This window comes from Bradysia coprophila, unplaced genomic scaffold (genome assembly GCF_014529535.1).
Source record: "Bradysia coprophila strain Holo2 unplaced genomic scaffold, BU_Bcop_v1 contig_358, whole genome shotgun sequence".
In the NCBI taxonomy this organism is placed as follows: domain Eukaryota; kingdom Metazoa; phylum Arthropoda; class Insecta; order Diptera; family Sciaridae; genus Bradysia; species Bradysia coprophila.
In genome coordinates, this window is record NW_023503616.1 from 835280 (window position 1) to 856816 (window position 21537).

The window sequence follows — 21537 nt, forward strand, 5'->3', positions numbered from 1 at the left end:
TTTATTCTAAATTCAGAAACCAGTCAGATGTTTAGACTTTATCAACCATGTCATATGGTCGTACGGTCAATCGATGGAAGAAAATAAATAAATTCAATCTAACAAGCAAACAAAATGGATCATAAATATTAATCGTTCATATGAATTTGGGATTGTGCGAGTATTATGTTATTGTCAATAAAAAACTCGGATTTCATTAGGTTGGCTCACCGTCACCACTTTAAACCGAAGTGTTGAGTCTTCAACTGTGCTAGGGCATTTACATAAGATTTAGGAGATTGTACTGTAAAGTCGTCTATAGAAGATACAGTCCGCATTATTTGCCATAAAAGGTCGAAATTCAATGCTACATTGAGTTGATGCAATTTTGTTTGTCGATTTTCCGTTCCAAAAATATTGATAGTAAAGCTGACAAGAATGTCTAATATGACATACACTGACAAGCTTTAATTTCTAAGTTTGACAATATTTTCTGCTATATCTTCTAGAACTGAACCTCAAGATTTCAGTCATTTTTGATATTATTTTTGCGACTGAGGCGTTAAAATACACTAAAACGCAGATGGGATTTGAGGGTGACATATGCATTTGCGAAGACCATCGGTATAAGGAGCTGACGAAGCTTGTATCACAAGGTAAATATGTAGTACCGTATTAAGAATCTCGAATATATTAATCGATAAAACGATTATTTTATCGACAACTTCGTCAATAAATAAGGGATGATCTCCAGCTGGTGATGTGAAATTTTATTAAATGTGCGTAGAAGATTATGTAAACGGAAGAAGTAATAGATTTAGTTATTATACGCTTATTGTAAGGTAGTCATCGTGATCATCGTGATACTTTCATAAGTTTGCAGAAATTACAGATTGATACCGACAATAAAAAATTTGTATTGAAAGACCAGCTAAAATTTCACTGACGTCCGGTGTATAAACTCCTTTATCATCCTCCATTATAGAAGTGCTAGAGCTACCGTACAAGACCACCATCAAATTCGCTTAAATCAAATTGAATATTGACAAAGTGTTGTATTGCTTTGACTTGACCACAATTGTAAAAAAAAATGTTTTATTCAACGAAGGGCGAACGAAACGTGTTACCGTTTACGATTCGTGACGAAACAATACAACAATTTTATTAACAAATTTAATGTTATCATTAAAACAACTGATTAATTTGTCTACCGATTCAAATACATAATTGAATTTCTTATCTGCTTAAAGCGAAATGACTGAAACAAAGAGATGATTCCACAGATAATCAAATAAAAAAATAAATTATTGCCAGTGCAGTGTATGCACTGGGTGAAACAAACATTCGAAAAACGATTAATTACAAATTATATGTTTCTGCATAATAAATTCATTATTGAAAAATTATGACCATGAAAAGGGTGTCATAAATATACAAAACATAATGATATGTTATTAAAAATAAATTAAGATGTTACCGAGTGACAGAAAGGTAATGTATCGGATATCAAACAGGCATAACGACAATGTTATTATTATTATTTTGTTCGTATTATGCATATGGATGTATCGGAACATCATTAGGCTTTGTTTACGGACGTCGATTATATATAATTAATCAAATAAATATTATAGCGGGAAAAATGTGTATACGTTTCTTCTCTTTTAAATAAAATGTTACCGGGTAATAACACAATCCGACGAATAGCACACAAAAAAACATATTCATTACTCACCTATAATAATCTGATTTACAATAAATATTTCCATCTCGAGAAAAACACGATGTTTCACTTTCTAATAACTGACTGCATACACAACACCGTAAGCAACCGACGTGCCACCGTTTCTCGACTGCTTGCAGAAAAAAACGATCCTATAACATAAAACATTGTTTAGCTATCCAGATAGTCGTGTTTAAACATTTATAGCTAAACATGGATCTTGCTACATCGAATTTATCTGTTAAATGAAAGCCTCTATTAGAGCTAGTCCGAGGTTCAATTTTTGTTACTCAATTTCTATTCTTTTTTAGTTAGTCCTCATTCGCAGTACTCATTCTCACCTGTATGAGTCGTCCACATCCTGCACAATCATCGGGTCCTGTTAGAATTTCGGACGATGATTCCGGACTACTAGGTCCCATTGGCTCGGATTTCAACTCCAAACAAGACGTTCCACCACTACGCATTTCCGTGCACTCTACCCGACTACTCGAGTCCAAGAATCCCATTCCCGAATCATCGAATATCGTCCGTTCAGGTGTTTCATAACTGCAGCAAAAGAAAAATCGGATTTTTATGTCTCAACAATGTGAAGCGAAACCAAATTGCACATTTTCATCAATCGAAACACCAAAATATTACGTTGATGGATGCAGAGCAATTGCGTTGATTAATTAATTTATTTATTTTTGCATTTACCTTCGACATGATTCGTTGAAAATGGGACTGGGGCCAAAATGCTTTGAGCTGTGTTCGCATTGTTCCGGGCATGACGAACATGGTCGATGCAACGGATGGTTGTTGTTGCCGACATTGCATGAATTGTTTAGTGGTCCGGGTAGGGATGGACTGCGTTCTCGTGGTGGCCCCAAAAATCTTGCGCTCTGCTGCTGTAATAAACAATCATGTCAACTAACGGTGCGTGGATTACAATCGATACGTGTTAAAGAAGGTGTCTGGCATTATAATTATGAAATCGACTTAATAACAACAAAAAATTCGATGCAAAAGCTTCCAGATAATTACTCTTCAGCCAATTCTATATTATACAGAAGTTTTGCACGTTTTTACTGAGCACAATGCTTAAGGTCACATCTATTGTATATGTCTACCATGTAAGCTGCCTATTTTTTTTACGACATAATTTAATTTGTGTAAAACAAGTTCTCTCAAGAAAACTATCTCATTACGGGTGTAGCTACTATAAATTTTACAAATCAAAGAACATTTCTGATATGTTTTTAATTGATGGTAGGTTACCAATTCACACGAAAGTGTATTTATATTGGAATTTCGAAAAAAAAAGGTAGAAAATACAACAATTTCGCGCTTAACGAAAGTTATATATGCAAATAATAGCAACACCGGTTTTGCCTGATTCTGTATAATAATAATTAAATCCAAACGGACAAACACGTATAATGCTCACGCTTAAATGTTATATAGCTGATAATCAAAACACTAAGTGCGCAGGCATATGCATAACCATTAATTGATCGATTGCTCAATTACACGCGACTCTGCAAATTAGACTTTAATTTATTGCGACACGGTGCAGAAATTTTTATTGTCATATTATTGTATGGTGACAATTTCGCTTTTATACATTTTTTTTAATGAAAGAATTCTTCACGGTTTTTCATATTTTTGGTGTATAAGGCATATTTGTACAGTAAATTCATTTTTCTTTTATAACTTGTTCGAAACGTAAAAATGTCCCGAAAAATGTCGTTACAAATAAATCTCAATTTTCAACTCAAATTTACGATATGACTGAATTGACATGACGCACTAATTAAGCAAATTTTTCATTTAGGCGTTTAGTTCCTGTCTAAAATCATCTCAAAACCACTGGATAGCATCGGTTTACTTGTGTGCTTTCTGTCGCAGTGTCTAAAGATTATTTTTCATTTTCCACATTTTCGTTTTTATTTCGCGTGAAAAATTACACTTATGGATTGACAAAGGAAAACATCTGCCATGTCATAGGCCACAACCTCCAAAATTTGTTTGAAATTTAAACGATGTTTGTTTTGATCTTTGAAATCACTTTTTCCCATCTCAAGACGTTCATAATGTCAAATGCGCACGCGTAATTCATTCCCATGCAACCTAATAATAAATCAACGGCGCGTTTTAAGAATATATTTTTCAAGAAAATGAAACAAGAAAAAAAAAGAAAATTTAGAATTACAAAAAGAATTAAATTATTTGCTCTGTAGCTAAGATTTATTGTTAATTTGGAATTTATTAGACTTTTTTAGGGAGCGAAGTTTGATGTTTAATGATGAAAAATAAAACGAAAGGAAAACGAAATAATTTTGCAGTATTTTGAGCATATCATTTTAATTAATTTGAAAGAAACGTGTTATATGAATCGCTTTTGTACGCGAAGTGTATGTTTATTTTGATATAAAGTGGTGCATTACATCAAAACTGATTCTTGAAAACTATTTTTTATAAAAATTTATTTAAAAAAATCCATTCAAAAACCATAGAAAGGAAACGGAAGGTGTTGTAGCGATAAAAATTTAACTTCAGAAGCCTTTCCACATTTTGTAAATATGATTCAATTTACGATATGAAAGCTTTGTTAAAAAATGGTCTTGCGTCAGAATTTAGTTTTGTCTATCTAAGTAGATACGGTGGCATTATAAATACTACATTTTGCTTATAAATATCTAATTTCGCCGAAGTGAATCTAGTACTTCACACCGTAAGTTTCTGCTTGTAAAAGCTTTATTTTTACATACTACATGCGTCGAAAACCGATATTTTTCTCGTTTTCGTGTGATTGTTGACCTCGGCTACGCCTCGGATCAACGAAAACTCTACTTTTCATCTTTTTATCCCTAGTCATGTAAAATACTAATCATTTCAAATTGAGACATGTGTGGCACATTTTTTTGTTGTCTATGTTTGTCTATGAAGTAGTCTTTATGTCAATTTAGATGGTTTTGCCAAATGCTTTCTCTTATTTAGCATAATCGGGCCATTGGCATCTGAAGCTTAGAGTGCCACTGAACCCCCGGTTCTGAAGGATAAGGAAGTAGCTTTTCGGAGTAGTTCCAAAAATTTGTGCAAAAATCGTAAGGAAAGAAACTAATTAGTAAGAAACTGACTGAGAATCATTTTAATTTTGTTATTAATCTATAATCTATGCAGTCAAGAACACCTAAAAATGCCGCCGTTATTTTTGTCTTATTTATTTAGTAACGCACCTGTAATTGTGTGGAACAAAGCGGACTAATAAAAATAAGAGATTGATAACATTGTATGGTACCAAAGGATTACATATTTCGCATAAATCATTTATCAAATTGCATCAAAATCATACCTCAGAACGGTAATTAAAAATTAACTCAGACAAAGATTCACTCAGCAATTATATGTCCTAAGTACGAACACTTAAAAAAAATGAAGTTGTAACACATCACTGAAACGGACCAAATGAGTCAATAAACTTGAATTATTACACCAACGACAACCCGCGAGAATCGCATCACATGAGGTTGCGTTAAAATAAAACATTGACCAGGCAAGGTGCCAACACATTAATGGAAATTTATTTCAATTGAATTTAATGTTGGTGCGTTTGGTATCCACAACAAGTTATTCGGACAATTAAACTCCAATAAAATAATAGTTTTTGGCAATTTTCGGGTGAAGAAGTACTTGGGATTTTTTTTTACAAGGTTGCACGCAAACCTATATCTGTCTTATTATTGCAGACATCAGCGAGATCATTTTACATCAATACGAAAAATGCATATTTCTATGCCGTCTGATTAAGTTAATATTTAGCTCATCTTTTCTTAACGAATGCCACTATTGTTGTGATGACGAACGACAACATTAATTTAAAGTTCATATCCTCGTTCATATCACAATTTCAATGCAGATTGCATAGGTACTAATTACCAATTCCTCACATTTTCTATACAATGTATAATAAAACAATCTTTTCACAGTGATACCTGCATCATCATTTCATTAAACTGAGAGTTACATGCTAGTACTGAGGTATTACCCATCACATTTTGTAATTTATGTCTTCGTTTCTCTCACTTGTCCAATGATGTGGTATGCGTTATTTTAAATTCTTATAAAATTCAAGTCATAAATAATGTCGTTCGTAACATTCATTCTAATTTAAATTGAAATTTGGCGAGACTATCAAAAGTGGATGAGAAGCTATGAAAATCAAATTTGAATGTAAAGTTAAATTGGAATGCGAAAATATAATTTGGAGTTTTTCGTATTTGTTTTTGAAAGATTTTGGTATTTTGAGATTTTTTACTATTTGCAAATTAATTGAAACTGTAGTATACTGGATACTTAGGTCAATATCAATGAATATTTGGTTCGATCATATATTTCGTTTAATAGGAAAACAAAGCCCTTTGAAATATGCATGTTATGTGCTCATTATTCATGAGAACGATTACATTTACCATTCAAATGTTTAAAAAACCCAAAACTAAGGGACATAAAATACAGTTCAAAGTGACTTTAGTCTCTTAATGATATAAATATTTACTTTCCATTTGATGTAATTAAATACAAACTTGTTACGATAAGACAAATTCCCCCAAATGTATCAAAAAAAAAAATTCAAAACATTCCACGATAATACGCTTGAACATCAACGAAAGTTGACTCTTGAAAAGTTACGTTGAAACATCTGCTGAAAATAAAAATTAAATTTTACACGACGAAATAAATTGACTGAAGGAAAACTGAATTCTTGAATGTCATTTTGATGTATTGAAATGTTTTTCATTCACCGAGGATTGAGGGAGACGACTTAGAGTTCGTTAAAATAACAAAACACTCCTGTCGTTTACCAATACACTACTGTCGTCCCCTTTCAATAGTGAAAATAAAATCTTCAACATCACCCTGCCCCGGTACAGCTAAGTCCTTCCATCAAAGGTTTTTGAGATTTCTTTTTAGTCTAACAAATTCTAACAAATTGTTTCAGTAAAAAACGCGCCAGTTGCTCGTCTGACTTTCTTATTGTTAGCATACATTTCTTATAGATACGTTTTCTCGCATGGATAGGGGCCGTTCATAAATTACGTAACGCTAGAGGGGGAGGGGGGGTATGAGGCAAGCGTTACGGTTCTAACAAAATTGGGTCAAACTTGACCCTTTTAGCGTTACAGACCCGGGGGGGGTCTGAAAAATGTTGATTTTTGCGTTACGTAATTTATGAACGGCCCCATATCTCCAACATCGTAAACCTTGAGACAGTATTTACTTCTCTATTTGAAGTGTAAGCCACCGAAATTCGCGAAATTGCTAACAATGTAGATAAAGATCTGAAAAAAACCGAATATCTTGATGAAGCTAAAAATTAACAACTCCATTTGATGAAAGGTTAACGATTTTCGTGATCAGCACTAATGTTAATTTGTCGACAGATGAATTATCAAAAATACACGAAAGTTTCATTTAGTATATGAACACTGAGTATATAAGACATTCGGTGGCATAATTGTTGATAAAAATTAAAGAAATGAGGAACGAAGATTTGTGATCACTGATGGTATATAAACCAGTGAAAATTCAGTAGACCAATGCCAAGTCAATATTTGAAATAAATCATTTTCGCGGGCTTCATAAGTCAGATAACGTATGTAATCGTTCGAACTTTGTTGTTTTGACTAGTGGGATTACCGTTCTTGCCTTCGGCGATGGTTACAAACTTCCCTTTCCTCAAAATAAAAATGTTCATTGGACATTGCGCACACGAGAACGTAATCTTCTATTTCGACAATCTCTATGATATTTTCTGACCTGAACCCGTTTACAAATTTCTTTTTGAAAAAAAAAATCATTTCAACGAAGACGAGATTTTGTTGGAGCGGTTGCGAAACAAGTAATAATTTAAGCTATGATGTTGAAAAAATATGGAAAAAAAACTGGAATGAGAAATGTTAAAGTTCAATTTTGGGTGATTAGTCTTATCACACCATATATTGCATGAGTATGATTCACCATCAGCATTTGCTCCACAAAAAAAATCGTTTTAGAGAAATACATAATCTTACATTTTGAGTATTTTCGCCATGTGCGTGTGTTGCAATAGAATAGAATTGGTTTGTCAAAATGCTACTTTATTTAAAATTAGTGGTATTGTGATTAACGGTATCAAATAGAGTAGTATTTTGATACACCAAATATTACTATGCTAGGTGGTTTGACAATGATAGTAAGTATTGATGCAAGTTTCAATACAAATTTATTGGTCGCATTTTTCGTACACAAACAATTCAGAAATGGCAAACAAATAGAAGCCGACAGACAAATTTCAAATCAAATGATGACATTCGTCTCTCTAATGAAATATAATTTCCAATATTTCACGGCAAAGGGAAAATCATTTGAACCGATTTTTCGAAATGTCCAATAAATAATTGTTTATCGTTAGCACAAGACAGCTTGATGTTATTTATTTTCCCTCGTATATTATACTCTGTTCTATAATTAGATAGACGAGTTATCTCTTATCAATGTTGAATGTTCATGTGAAGAAACCGCGAACGCTGTTAAGTCAAAACATATAATGAAGTTGTCTCTTTATTTCTGTATTTGTAAATTTATTGTACATACCCATTAATTTTTCAGTGATTATTTCAATTTGTTTATATTAGCACATGAATGTAAAAAAAAACATATTTTGTTCAACTTATAACTTGATAATATAAAACGTTTTGTGAAAATATATATAACTAGACTGAGTCAATGTTGTTGATTGCATGACAAATGTCCATTTTTAACGCTTTGAATTCATGTAATTAACAAATTTAATGCTACGTTATGATGCAACGTTATTTTTGTTTTGTGTTCACCTAATAATTAAAATTGTTTACATTTTTAGTTTCTGGTTTGAGTTTTAAGCATTCAAATTGCATATTTGGAATTTGCTTGCAATTCTAATGTGTAGTCGGAGTAAGTTTCATTTTCATTTACGAGTTCAATGACGTCGTCACCCTTGCATAACTGTTGCAATTGGTTGTCATTTTTGCATCGATTTTGAAGTTACACTTAAAAAATTGAGAAATTATCACAATTTCACTTTCAAAAGATTCTACATAATTTCTAGGATCACAAATTTGTCAGTCTTGATATTGATTGCCTTTTTGTGGTTTTTGTCCCAGTCAACTTGAACAGAAATATCAGATCCTACATAAAGCCAAAATGTGACAATTCCTTATTTTTTATAACTGTATGTCCTCAAAATTAAGAAACCAGAAAATCAAGTTAACTGCTACAGACAACAACAGCAATAATAAACAAATGAAGTAAAAGATTTCTGAAATCAATCTCTGAAAGTCTTGAATCAAATGAAGAATAGTTTGAATAGTAAAACAGTTAATATGCTTGCCGTCTGTGGCAGGTTAAACACTTGAACTTTTGACAGTATCTGCTGTTCTGCTGTGAATTACGGGGAATTTTAGTTATAAGTTGTAAGATAAAATCGATAGAGTACAGTGAGCTGAGTAATCCCTACGGGGGTAAATTTTAGTATTATGCACTAATTTCGAAGACGTCACATTTCTACCGCGTGATTAATAATCACTTATTATCGTCCCGGACGATAATATCACCCAGAACACAGAAATATGCAGATTTTGATCGCAAGCACGATCATTATCGTCCAGAACATGATAATATCGCACAGAAAGATGTAATATCACCATCTCTGCGATATTGTTGCACAGAAATTATCACACATAATTTTGTGATTATCTTCTGGGTGATATTATTTTGCACTGACTCTTTTAGTACAATTTTATCAACAAAAAAAAACATTTATTTTGTAATTAAAATTTCGACTACTTGCTCCCGTCTGACTTGTCAAATGTACATACATGACGAGACATAATTGTTAGTCCATTGAAGTACAGTGTGTGTTGCGGTTGATAATAGAAAGATGTTTGTGGTCGATAATGGCATGTTATAAAATTATGAAAGTCGAGAAAGACAATTATTAAGTAAATGAAAAATCACCCAGAAGCACCCAGAAGATGATAATATCGTCCACAAAATTGAGTGTGATATTATAGTCCAGGGTGATAATTACTGGGTAATAATATCGACCAGAGGGTGATACTATATCTTTCTGTGTGATATTAGCGCGATTAGCGCGTTCTGGGCTAAAATGATCGCTTTTGCGATCAACAATATCATCTCTGAGCGATAATATTGGCCAGAGCTGTATATTTTCGTCTTCTGGACGATATTATCGTTCGAGACGATAATGACACGGTAGAAATGTCCCGTCACAACTAAGTTCAGAATATTCAATAAAATGTCATATAAGAATGCTGCCTAAATTACACAGTGTTAGTTATAAAATGCTATTCAGTACGGCAGTGTGATCTTTCCCTTTACATTATGTCGCAGTTCCGCACTAGTGTGTTAATATATGAAAATCCATTTCACTATTTCGATTGCACTGCTACAAGGCTTTTTAACATTAAAAAAAATCTAAAAAAAAATATTTGGATTAAATCATTTCCATCCATTTTATTTAGGTTCAAGAACCCAAAATTTCCACTCAAAATTATCACCACTATAACATAAACATTGATTTTGAAACAAGAAGAAGGACGATAAGCAAAAAAGAAGTTCCATCATCGACAAACTACTGTTGTAAAATAAATCTTTTCCGATCAACACAATCTTTTGCTGAAAATCAATAAGACTTTCAACAAAATGGCTATATAATTTGTGGTTATTGATAACAAAGCATTGATAAAAAAAAATATTTTACGTATTATAATAGCCTACATCATCCACTTAACGGCCTGTGATGGAATGAACATGTCTTAAGCAACATAATATTTCAAGAACGATTTGCCAAAGTTATTGTTATTATAGCAACGAAATGACGTTTTAATTTGTTAATGATATTATATCACTAAAAAAATGTGTATACCGGTTTTCGTTTGCAAACAAAATAAATGTTCCTTGATTCATCACAATCATTCATTAGCGAATTCAATTTAAGTCTTGGAGATTAATTTTGCATGTAAATCAAAGTTTAGAAAATCAAAACTTTGTCCAGTGATTTATGAAAATAAAAAAATTATTTGAATTTGAATACGAGTATTTCGGGTAGCCAAAAAATTAACAGTTTGTTATGCTGACAAGTTAAATTAAAATTGGATAAATGGATGGTGTCTTCATATCCCATTCTATTTGGAAGATGTATTACGTCAAAACATTGCCTGGTTTAGCGACGGTAAAATTGCTGCATTCGACGAAAACTATATTGTATCATCTTTGAATCAAACAGTTTGATGCACTTCTTGTGACATCTTGAGCATGGATACCAGTCAAAAGAACGACGACCAACCAATTTATGTACGTTATTTTATCTGCGAAATCTCGTAAATTTCATTAGGTAATGAATCTTTTCTGTGAGACACTGAGAGTAAGAGCTTTTACTTAATTTGTGGTAAAAATCGACTCCGCCTCGGACGAATAAATGCATGAAAACTAAACTTTTAGAATTTTGAATTTTAACAAATTTGGTTCTCCAGTTACGAACTACCGTCTATCATGTAAAGCACCGTCTAATTATTATTATTTTTAATCTTAATGTGAAAATGTGTGGCTTATGAACTTCATTTTAGGATAACGTTTAAAACGCCTAACAATTGAATCAAATCGAATTAATTACGGATGTTCTAACGGCCTGTCTAATAATTAAAATCATCCCATTCAAAATGTCCGTGAGCTCTAATATCCAATAATTACGACTAAACATTATCATTACCAATGTGCTGCATAGAACTGTTTTTATGTTACATCTTTAAACTCTTGCAGTTTTGGAATTAAAACTTGAAAACATCTTACCAACCAGAAGAGTTTAACAAATTTTATTACATTATTTACATGGAAATACATATTTCATTTTGAGAATAAATTGAGTTTTGTATAATATTGATACATTTATATCATGTATAACAACATTGTGTAGGTGTGATTTCGTTTTATTATAATATCAGTCGTTGGGTATATCTTAAGTTCAAATATAATTTTGTTTTATAGAAATAAAAGAGGTAGGATGGAGAGAAAAAAAAATGCAAAACAAATAACATATTTGTTGCAAAAATAACATAACATTTGATATTTACGATGTAAGTCTTCAATTCAATGGTTTTATGTTCAAAATTCTTTCGAAAAAATCAGGAATTTTCAATTATAATTAATTATATTATCCACTCTGACTCGTTTCTGTTAAGAATGTTTTTTGATCAACAGGAAAATCGAATATTTAATTAGCTGATGATCGAAAATCTGTTACATTCAAATCACTAATAAAAGCGATGATAATTGACATATATAAGACAAGCTGTTGAATTCGTTTGACGTACCGCATAACCCTTGTATCGGGTCTGTTACTTCTTTTGATAAAAGATTGATGTGAAATCTTTTACTTAATTTCTTTCAACGTTTATTTTACTATTTAAGCTCATATTGGTCAGAGCTTGTGGATTATTTTTGTCATGGTTGTCAATAATAAATGGAAAACCGTACGTAAAGGGTTCTTCCAGGAAGTCAACATATTAGTTTTTATATTCAGATTAGGAAAACCACTGCGATATTTATGGTATTTTTACCTTTAAGTTAAAAGCTTTTATTCAAAAATGTGAGGTAAAGTTAACTTTACTGCACGGATGCAAAACTTTACCTCAAGTTTTTATAATAAATACCTTACTTGGCAATGGGGCAAATGATGTAAATAATACTTCTTGTGTGTATTTGGATCGAGGCGTAGCCGAGGTCGGTAAACACACAAGAAATACCATTTCTATCATTTTTCCACACTGTTAAGTAATGTGCTAAAATTCTATTTCAAAAAGTTTTACAGTAAAAAGACACGTTTCAAGAGTACATTACTAACTAGAATGAAGTTTTGTTCAACGGTCTTTGGCTGTACAATGTGTCACTTGCATATGTCTCATCTGAAAAGATGTGAGACAGTAACCAATCTAAGCTGTGACCGTTCACCATACACGCCAGAGCCTATTTTTTGAGAAAATATATTCTTGAAATTTCTCGATTTGTCTTGAAGTTTTCACAAAATTTCGAGAAAATATTTTCTCAAAAATGGGCTCGGATGTGTACGCTGTAAGCGAATCAACCACATCAGTGCGAAGGATCGTATTGTAACAGTTGGCAAAATTTTTCAACATCAAGCATAGCAACCCTAATTTAATATCTTCAATCCTCATAAAGAAAGTCGGTTCAATAATCAAAATTTTGCCTAGACTTCACACGTCTAATTACAGAAACAGATTCCAATAATTTTTTTAACTTGAAATTTTGACAATGCGGTTTCATTTTTACACGCCAGAACAACGTCGTATAGACAATGGGAAAATTGTTACGAGTGCACTTCAATCAATGGATGGCCGCGGCAGTACGAACAATCTATTGGAACTAATCTCATACCACCAGGGCCTTCCCATAGAAAGTGTCGAAACTCAGTTAAAACAAGTGCTACGCCGAGGCATTGAAAGTGGATTTCTGGTAAAACGCGGGACGACTTATCATTTCACTGCTCCACCACAATATCAATTGGACGGAGATGGAAACAAAAAGAGATCCAGATCTCGTTCTAGCGCTCCGTCAACGCCTGAAAAAACGTCTAGCTCTTCTGAAATAATGAGTCGTAGAATGAAAACGCCGTTCAGACGATTGAGAGGTGCCAATCCTTCGTCATCCAGACTGGCAACTATAAATCAACGAATGAGAGACGAGGAAGCGGTAGAAAACGAAAGAGCCAGAACGGGGTATCGTCAACCAAAGCACTCTCCAAAAAGGAGAAAAGTTACTTTTGATTTTACTCCGAAAAGCGGCCAAAAGCGATCTAGAAGTAGTAGCAAAACCAGATCTCCACAAAGTGATCGTGAAAGCTATCTGGAATTTTCACCTTCAAAAATTCGTAAGTTGAATTTCGATGACGATGACGATGACAATGACAATGCTTACGACCCATGAAATGTTGTAGAATGAAAATAAATTTCTTGTGTTTGCTAATGTTTGCTTTTATATTCTCCCGAGGAGGTACATTTTTACCGTACACAAAACACATAAAAGCATCTGTCTAGCTCTGTAGACTTTCTTTATAGCTTAAAAAAATTGAATAGATGTTTATACTGGCATTATAATATATCATAAGAGAAATTGGAACGGCTTACTACCAGAGTTGTTTTGTAATCTTGAAATTTTCATAAAATCTAAATTGAATCGAAATCCACCAGAATGCAACGTCTTTGTATGCAAGCGAAGAAGTATATCGAAGTAAAAACCAAACGATACCATACATTCTAGGAACAAAAATCGCCGCAAACGAAGTAAACCTCATACCACCTTCGCAGTGGCTCGACTCATACCAATCCTTTGGTTTCATTTGACTATTTTGGGAACGTTTTTAAATTGACAATTTATTCCGAAAAGAATTATTTCCAGAATTAAATATTTAATTTGAAAAATTGATAAATTTTCGGATATGGCTAAAGGATGTAGCAGTTTGATTGCTTTTCACCTCGCTTTTCACGAAACACAATTGCCATAAGCTTGTAGCTTGTTTGATTTTTTTTAAATAGTGAATAAGCCTCACAAGAAAGTATTTTTTGTTAAGTTGAATAGTGGTTTTATGATGAACGAAAGTAATGTAGTTCGTTAACTGAAAGAATGCTTCACACATTACAGTCTTCGAGCTCTTGCGTAGTCTTACATACAAAGAAGTAATAGATTCGACAAATGTCCTATAATGGTAAGATTTAAGTGTACCATCGAGCTGCGAGTACATACTTTTGGGTTTGTTGATTTTTTTACGTACGTACCCAAAGAAAGGCTTTCTATGGTTTATGCCAGCTGATAATACTTCCAGGCCATTATTTAATTATTTAAAAAAGGGGATTTCTACCACAGTAAGATTAAGCATTTGGGGTACACTTTCAAGCTCTTGCTTCAGCTGGTCCTTTGAACATGTGTTTCTCTTTCAACGAGAATCGCGCCTACAACCTGATGTATGAAAACAAAGTAAACGGTCAGCTCACTGTTGAGTTTCACTGAAGTGATTCAGAACAGAATTTTCTTTAACCGCTTTCTTATTATAATAGAAATTACTTCTGCACTAACATTGCACATTCGTACCATCGCAATCCAAAATTTAAGAAATTCTTCGAATAAAAACCGAAGGACCGTTTCTAGTGTTCGAATTTATTGTTCGCTTGAGACGGCACAACGCCAGTTTACATTATTGAATATGAACTTACCCAATGCATCACAGGGCGCTCTACGGTACAGACGCCCATGTGCGTCTGAGAAAATGAATCCGCAATACTCGCCAACGGACTTTTATGCTTTTAAAACTCCGGAAGTTTACTGATTACTTTTTTGAGTTACAACAAATTTTGTTCCGAATTCTCAGTTATTTGAATCAATTACTTATTTAGTCATCAACAATACAGCAATCAATTCACACAAAACGTTAAAGGATGTTTTTACACTTAATCAAACACTCATCAATTTTTGCTTGAAATGTTGCCGCTGTTATTAACAAATGCAGGATGATGATATCCTTATCTTTGTTTGCTTAACTATGAGTGAACATTAAAACACACATGGACACATGACTGCATCAACCTCTTCAGATACATGTTCCATTTTCTGTCACGTTATATAGGTATCCTTTATGACTCTTTTTTTCACATTAAATGTTAAAACCAAAAACCATACGAGAAAAAAGAAAACGTCGAAAACCACTGTATATAGGGTCAGTTTCTATATTTTTATAGATTAAAATAATGCGATAAGAGCCAATTTAGGGTACCACCGTATGTTGTCGTTAAGTGTATATTATATTTGAAAAGATTTTCAAATTGAGATATCACGTTATTTATTTCAGTTTTGCACTTCTGGAGCACACACAGGTCACTTTTTTTACACAACGTTTCTCTTTCTTTTAATATTTTCTGTTGATTGTAAATTGTTTATATTTATTTTATTTTTGTCAAATGAAACATTTTTTTTTATTGAACGACAATGTATACCATTTTATCAAACCGTTGCACGAAAGTGCGTTGACATTTTCGCAAAAAAATATCTCGAGTAGTCCCAAAAAATAAAATTGTTTTTTTATTCTATAAAATTTTATCTTTTTTTCTCGTTTCGAATATAAAAATATAAATTCGAACTTGATTATGTGAAGGAAAAAAAACCCGCGTGCGCACGGACCAAACGCATGCGCGACATCTAACGCAACTACAAAACTGAGGTTTGCTGACTTGAACGAAGACCTCGAACCTCTTACCATACGAATACGAATAAACGTTGCTATGGTTTTTACGGGGCGTACTTCGAAGGCGGCACCGTAATCAAAGCGAAACAAAGATATGAAATGTGTAAACGTACACCGGAATGACTATACAATTTATGAAAGAGATGGATGGTATACAACAAAATTGTTTGAACCGAAACATAGGTATATGAACGGTTATCCCGTTCTTCAGCAAACGTATGCTTGATGAAACGGATAGGATACCAGTAGCGTGAGTTTGAGTGATATATAAAATGCATTTACATCACATAAAATGACATTATATACGAAATCGTGTCGGAGCATATAACAGCGGTGTACGTTGTATGTATACATAAGATGTGTATTTTAGACAAAACAAATAAATTCAAAACAGGTTTTACTTGTATGGAAGCATCAACACCAGATACATTACCCGAGAATATTAATTGCATGTGTTTAGTGTGAGTAACTATTATGTAAAATCATATCAATTCTTTACACAGACACAATTTATAATTGTAAGAATTTTTCATTCATTACTTTTTACAATGCATGGAGTTCCATTAAAGAATCAGATTATTTAACTCATTCACCTTATGTATGTACGGTGAGTATATGGATACGATGCGAGAGTTTTATTAGAAATGGAAAGGCGTAAAAGTATTCGCCCGATTTTTGATTCAGAATCATTTGAGAGAATTCGTTTCTGTTACAATTGTTGAGTTTTATGGATCGCGATACAACAAAGAAATCGAATTCTGAGTTGTAGATCGAAAACAATGAATTCGATAGAAATACAACCTGATCAGTAGAATGAATAGCTTACGTACAATTTTAACCTATTAGGAGGTGTGAGGGGCTTACCAATATAATTGTTATAATATTCTGACAATTCGAACGCCTTATGGTATCGGATAATCTGGCACACGAAGCAAAAATATGACATTCTTAAAGTCCATTTTTCCCTTTTACGAAATTTTAGTGAAGTAAAATTGTGTGCGAGTTCACCTTTTACGGAGTTGAAAATTGCGTATTTTTGCACCGTGAGCCAAATTACCCCACTCCCGCTTTATAACATGTTCTTTTACGAGTGACGATAACTGACAAAATTTTAACTGAAGCCGACGATATCAGTCTACTATTAGCAGACTCAGTCTTTTCTTCAAAATTTTTATTTTGAGGAGTGGAGCAATAGTAATATTAGTAAATAGGTTCCAGAGCTGCCTTCAACCGTCTCACTTGTCAAAATAAAGATGTCCAAACAAGGACATAATCTACTATTACTCGCGAAGCCAAAGAAATAAAATTTATCGCAAATGTCATGAAGGATATGAATTATTTCCGTGGGGTGGTGCGAGTAAACTATGTTCTTAGCAATGTATATTACCAACAACATTCCCTTATGCATGTTGTTGATGCTATAGAATGAACAATATTAGTCTTCATATAAGATGTCGTCACATATCAATATCAATCTAACAGAGAGACTGTATCACCATCATCATCATCATCATCATCATCAATATAAAATGTTTATTCAGTGTCTGCTATATCCAAATTTTACATTATAAAATGTTTATCTTGCACTTGACTGGCTTCTCAATTGGTGAAATGCCAAAAACTAATTAGTACATTCCAAAGACGTTATCACGTTAAACGTTGCTGTATCTTCTTGTGTAAGAGTAAGAGTTTATGATTCATTGCAATATTAGCATGAGCATGGCAAAGCATAATGTAAACACTGTTCGCGAAACTGTTCATAATTCGAGGAATCAAGAAGAGGTACATATTGTATTTACGTATCAGTGTTAATATAGAGTGGGATTTTATTGAATAATATTGAAGTTCGAACTTCGAAGCATTTATTTTGTCCAAATTAACCATTTAGAATTGGCTTAGCTAGTCATATGTTATCGACAACAATGATAAAATTAAGCGATGACCCCTACTCAATTTTGACTTATATATATGTATGTTTGCACTATGTTTGCTAACCCTAATGAAGTAAAAGATTTTGATCAAATACGGTTTTTATATTCTTGGTTATACAACAAAAGAAGAAGCTAGTTTGATAATGATTACATTGTGACACATCTGTCAAAAAAAAAGAAAGAAAATGTTTTTTCCTACAAGGTACAAAGACCTGAGGATCAATGAGAAAGAAATGTCAGCTTGTCATTGTCATTAATTGTCGTGTTGTTTAATGTTACGACTTTTTCATTTGTAAATCCGTTCGAACAGACCCAAACTTCCCACAATCTCAATCAAAACAGCACCATATCAACGGTAAATGTGAAATTGAGACATGAAAATATCTAAGACGTAAACTAAGTTATTTGACGATTTATTTCTGAATATTCAATAATTTTATCTTCTGATCGAAAACAATTATGTTTCACTGTTTACTGCTCACTTACATAAAGATCGCTTCCATATTAAAAACTATTGATCTAAGATCCAAAAAAAAAGCAGCAAGCGATACAGAAAATATAGATTAAGGGAAGAGATAAGAAGTCACACACATTTAAATTTTTTCAACGATCTGTAGGCAATGTTACACCGAAATTAAATGCCTTTTCAGAAACATTGAAACTTATTTTCGGTCGTTCGAAAATTATTGCGGTCATCGAAATCCTACCAAAAATTATCACACACACAAATTGAAATGAAAAAAATATTGTAAAGAAACCCACCGACATTTATTACCTATATTGGGTTAAACTATTTCTTCTTTTAATATTTATTACAAAAATAAAGAAATTCGGTAAACGTCTTTATTTAAATAAAGTATTTTATCTGAAAATACAACATGAAAAAAATATAATACTAAAACCCTCAGCCGCTGAACGATTACACACAAAATGATGCTTTTAAATTTCCTCTCAATAAATTTTAAGTTTGTACGATTTCAAATATATATTTCACAATTTAATGTCCCCAAGATCGTTATCGAAATACACAGTTTTTATTTTGTTGTTTTTTTTTTGTTTGTTGTGTTTCTTTTAATTCTTTTTTTTTGTTTAATTCTGAAAGATATCTATGGCACATATACAAATATTTTTATATTAAATTAATATGCCTTCCCGACTTTAAATGAGTTAATATGTTCGATGAGATTGGAATTTGAAAAAACGAAACATTTTTTTGGACAAATAAAAATATTTCACTGAATTTAAAACTTCCTGTTCTACGCTTTTCGGGTAAACGGGTGGAAGCGTGAGAATGACAATTTATTAACAAGGCGTTATGAATACCAAAAGCTGAACAAGTTGAATATCGATAGAATTTATGGAGAAATGAATTATTGCAATATGTGCCTTGTTACTTCTAATAAAACTTGTTGAGGAGAGTCCGGATTGTTGGAATATACAACGTGTCGCATGGTAAAATTCCATTTAAAAGCCGTATACACATATGAAGTCATCTTAAATTTTTGACTCAACACCTCACGCCAAAAGGATCATTTGGATCCGATGTAATGGATTCTTTTGAAAATCCACCTATTAAAATCGGACCCATTTCGTCTGCGATGGATATATACATGGTTTGAAAGGTCTTTGCCAGTAGACCTCAAAACAGGCATCACGCAGTCTTGAGCCACACCTGGTTGCTGGCGGAAGATCTCCGAAGTTGGAAAGATAGTGTTTTTTATCCGAATTTTTTGGCCGTTTTAAATGATAGTTCCGATTGAGAGTGGGCTCGTTCGAAAGCTGAGTTTAAGTACTTTCGGGAATGCCTAGTTTGATTAGATTCATTGATATATGTTTGCAAAAATGTGCAAGAAAAATTTTCAAAATCTGTGTGAACTTTATACAGGTCTGGGTTGGTACTGATGACGCTTAATGTGAACCTAACACGCTTGTCGTAACATACATTGTCTAAGCTTTCCGTTGATACCTCATTTGCAGTTCTGGTGATTGTCGACATAACAGAATTTTATGTCAGTACAACCGCTACTCGTAAAACTCGCCAGCAATAGCCTACCACCCAATAGCCTCACGTCATCTTTGTACGATTCCTTACTATTTGCTTTTCATTTTTCTCTATAATACACCTCGAACAATGACGGAAACGCGATGAGCTCTGGCTAGCCTTGACTTATGTAAATTTAACAATCAAAAAGCATGGTCGAACTAATGAAGTTAAAGATTCTGTAATATTTATATGAGAATACGCTGGCGGTTTGTCAAAGACTGAGAAGGGTGCTCCAGAAAATGTAGTCAGTTGTAGCAAAAACAATGTCTGAGCAGACGAAGTGAAAGATATTAATCATTAGGCAATGCGTTTAACAAAAGAAGTAACCGATTCAATTATATTATAGACAAATACGGAATGTCGTTTCTAAACAGTTAGATGTCAGGACTTTGTACCTTTCCAAGCGAGTATCTTAAAGATCTTTTCACAAATCTCTGTGCTCAGAAAAAAAAAACTTTCCCACAATAACGACTGCGAAATATATTCAGAAAAAAAACTGGAACTTATCGCATTGTTGCGGCATACACCCAATCTCATAAAAAATAAATGATCTCTTGTATGCTGAGCTTGTTATTATCACAATAATACCAAAACCGAGTCGATTGTTTTTTTCGAACAAATACAATTGAAGGTGCGCATAATACCCCTCGCAACATAAAATTCTCATATTTTGCTATGATTCCCTTTGATAAAATGAAAATGTTCTGATTATTCCATATGTAATATTAAAGGTAAGTTGATGTTAAAATGCTCACAAGCAAACATCTAAACAAAACACGCTGAACCATTCGCTTTCCATTTTACTGTTCAAGCAGTTCAACTTCATTCATGTCCATTTGTGTGGAAGAATAACGATACTAACACGTGCCCGTCGAACAATGCATGAACACCCTAAATTTGTTTACAAATCACTTAAAACCTACTAATAGTCACGTGACTGGATATAAAACATACGTCAAAATACCAAACAATGTGATAACTATAAATGATTCGAGGATTATATGATTATGTCTGAGGTTATATATTAATTACGTTATCTAGATTTTGCTTAAATATTTGCTCGGAAAACACTTATATGTTGTTTTCGACGAAACGAAGGGATTGAACTCTCTAAAATTTGAATTTTTTACATGCCAATAATTTTAAGTCATAGTGATAGAACTCATAGGCTGGTTAGGTCGTCTGCTTTTGAGGAATGCAAAAATAAGTCATTAGCTAAATTAGTCTAAAATAAGATGCTATCAAATATTGTTAAGACAAACGAAGGAAAAGATTTTGTTTTAAACTGTTGAATACATGACTTGATAATAGTACATTATACCGAGGGTAAGATATTTGTAAATTTCATTGACAAAGGATTTTCGAAAAGACAACCCCCTTGAGGATTTTTAAGGGTTGTCCTATAGAGGAAAAGGATTTTCAGAGGATTGTTTTACTGATTTTGTATTGTATTAAATGTATTAAATGTATTAAATGGAAGTGCGTCACCTCTCAATTTAGTTATGACAAATGAAATAATGATTTGTAT

The 21537-nt window shown here is 32.8% G+C and overlaps 1 protein-coding gene across 2 annotated transcripts in view; it reads right to left on the reverse strand.

Annotated features, from left to right (window-relative positions):
* LOC119081661 (protein apterous-like) overlaps positions 1 to 16015 on the reverse strand; it is a 52793-nt gene extending 36778 nt beyond the window's left edge. The window contains exons 1-4 of one of the 2 annotated variants that reach the window (XM_037190745.1): positions 15010 to 16015; positions 2402 to 2589; positions 2044 to 2251; positions 1715 to 1854 (exon numbers count right to left, since the gene is read on the reverse strand). In XM_037190745.1, the coding sequence (XP_037046640.1) occupies positions 1715 to 1854; positions 2044 to 2251; positions 2402 to 2589; positions 15010 to 15048 (575 nt within the window). In that variant the 5' untranslated portion in view covers positions 15049 to 16015. Of the gene's footprint in view, positions 1 to 1714; positions 1855 to 2043; positions 2252 to 2401; positions 2593 to 15009 lie in introns of both variants that reach the window. The other variant, XM_037190744.1, reaches the window with a different exon arrangement.
* Between the last annotated feature and the right edge of the window lie 5522 nt (positions 16016 to 21537).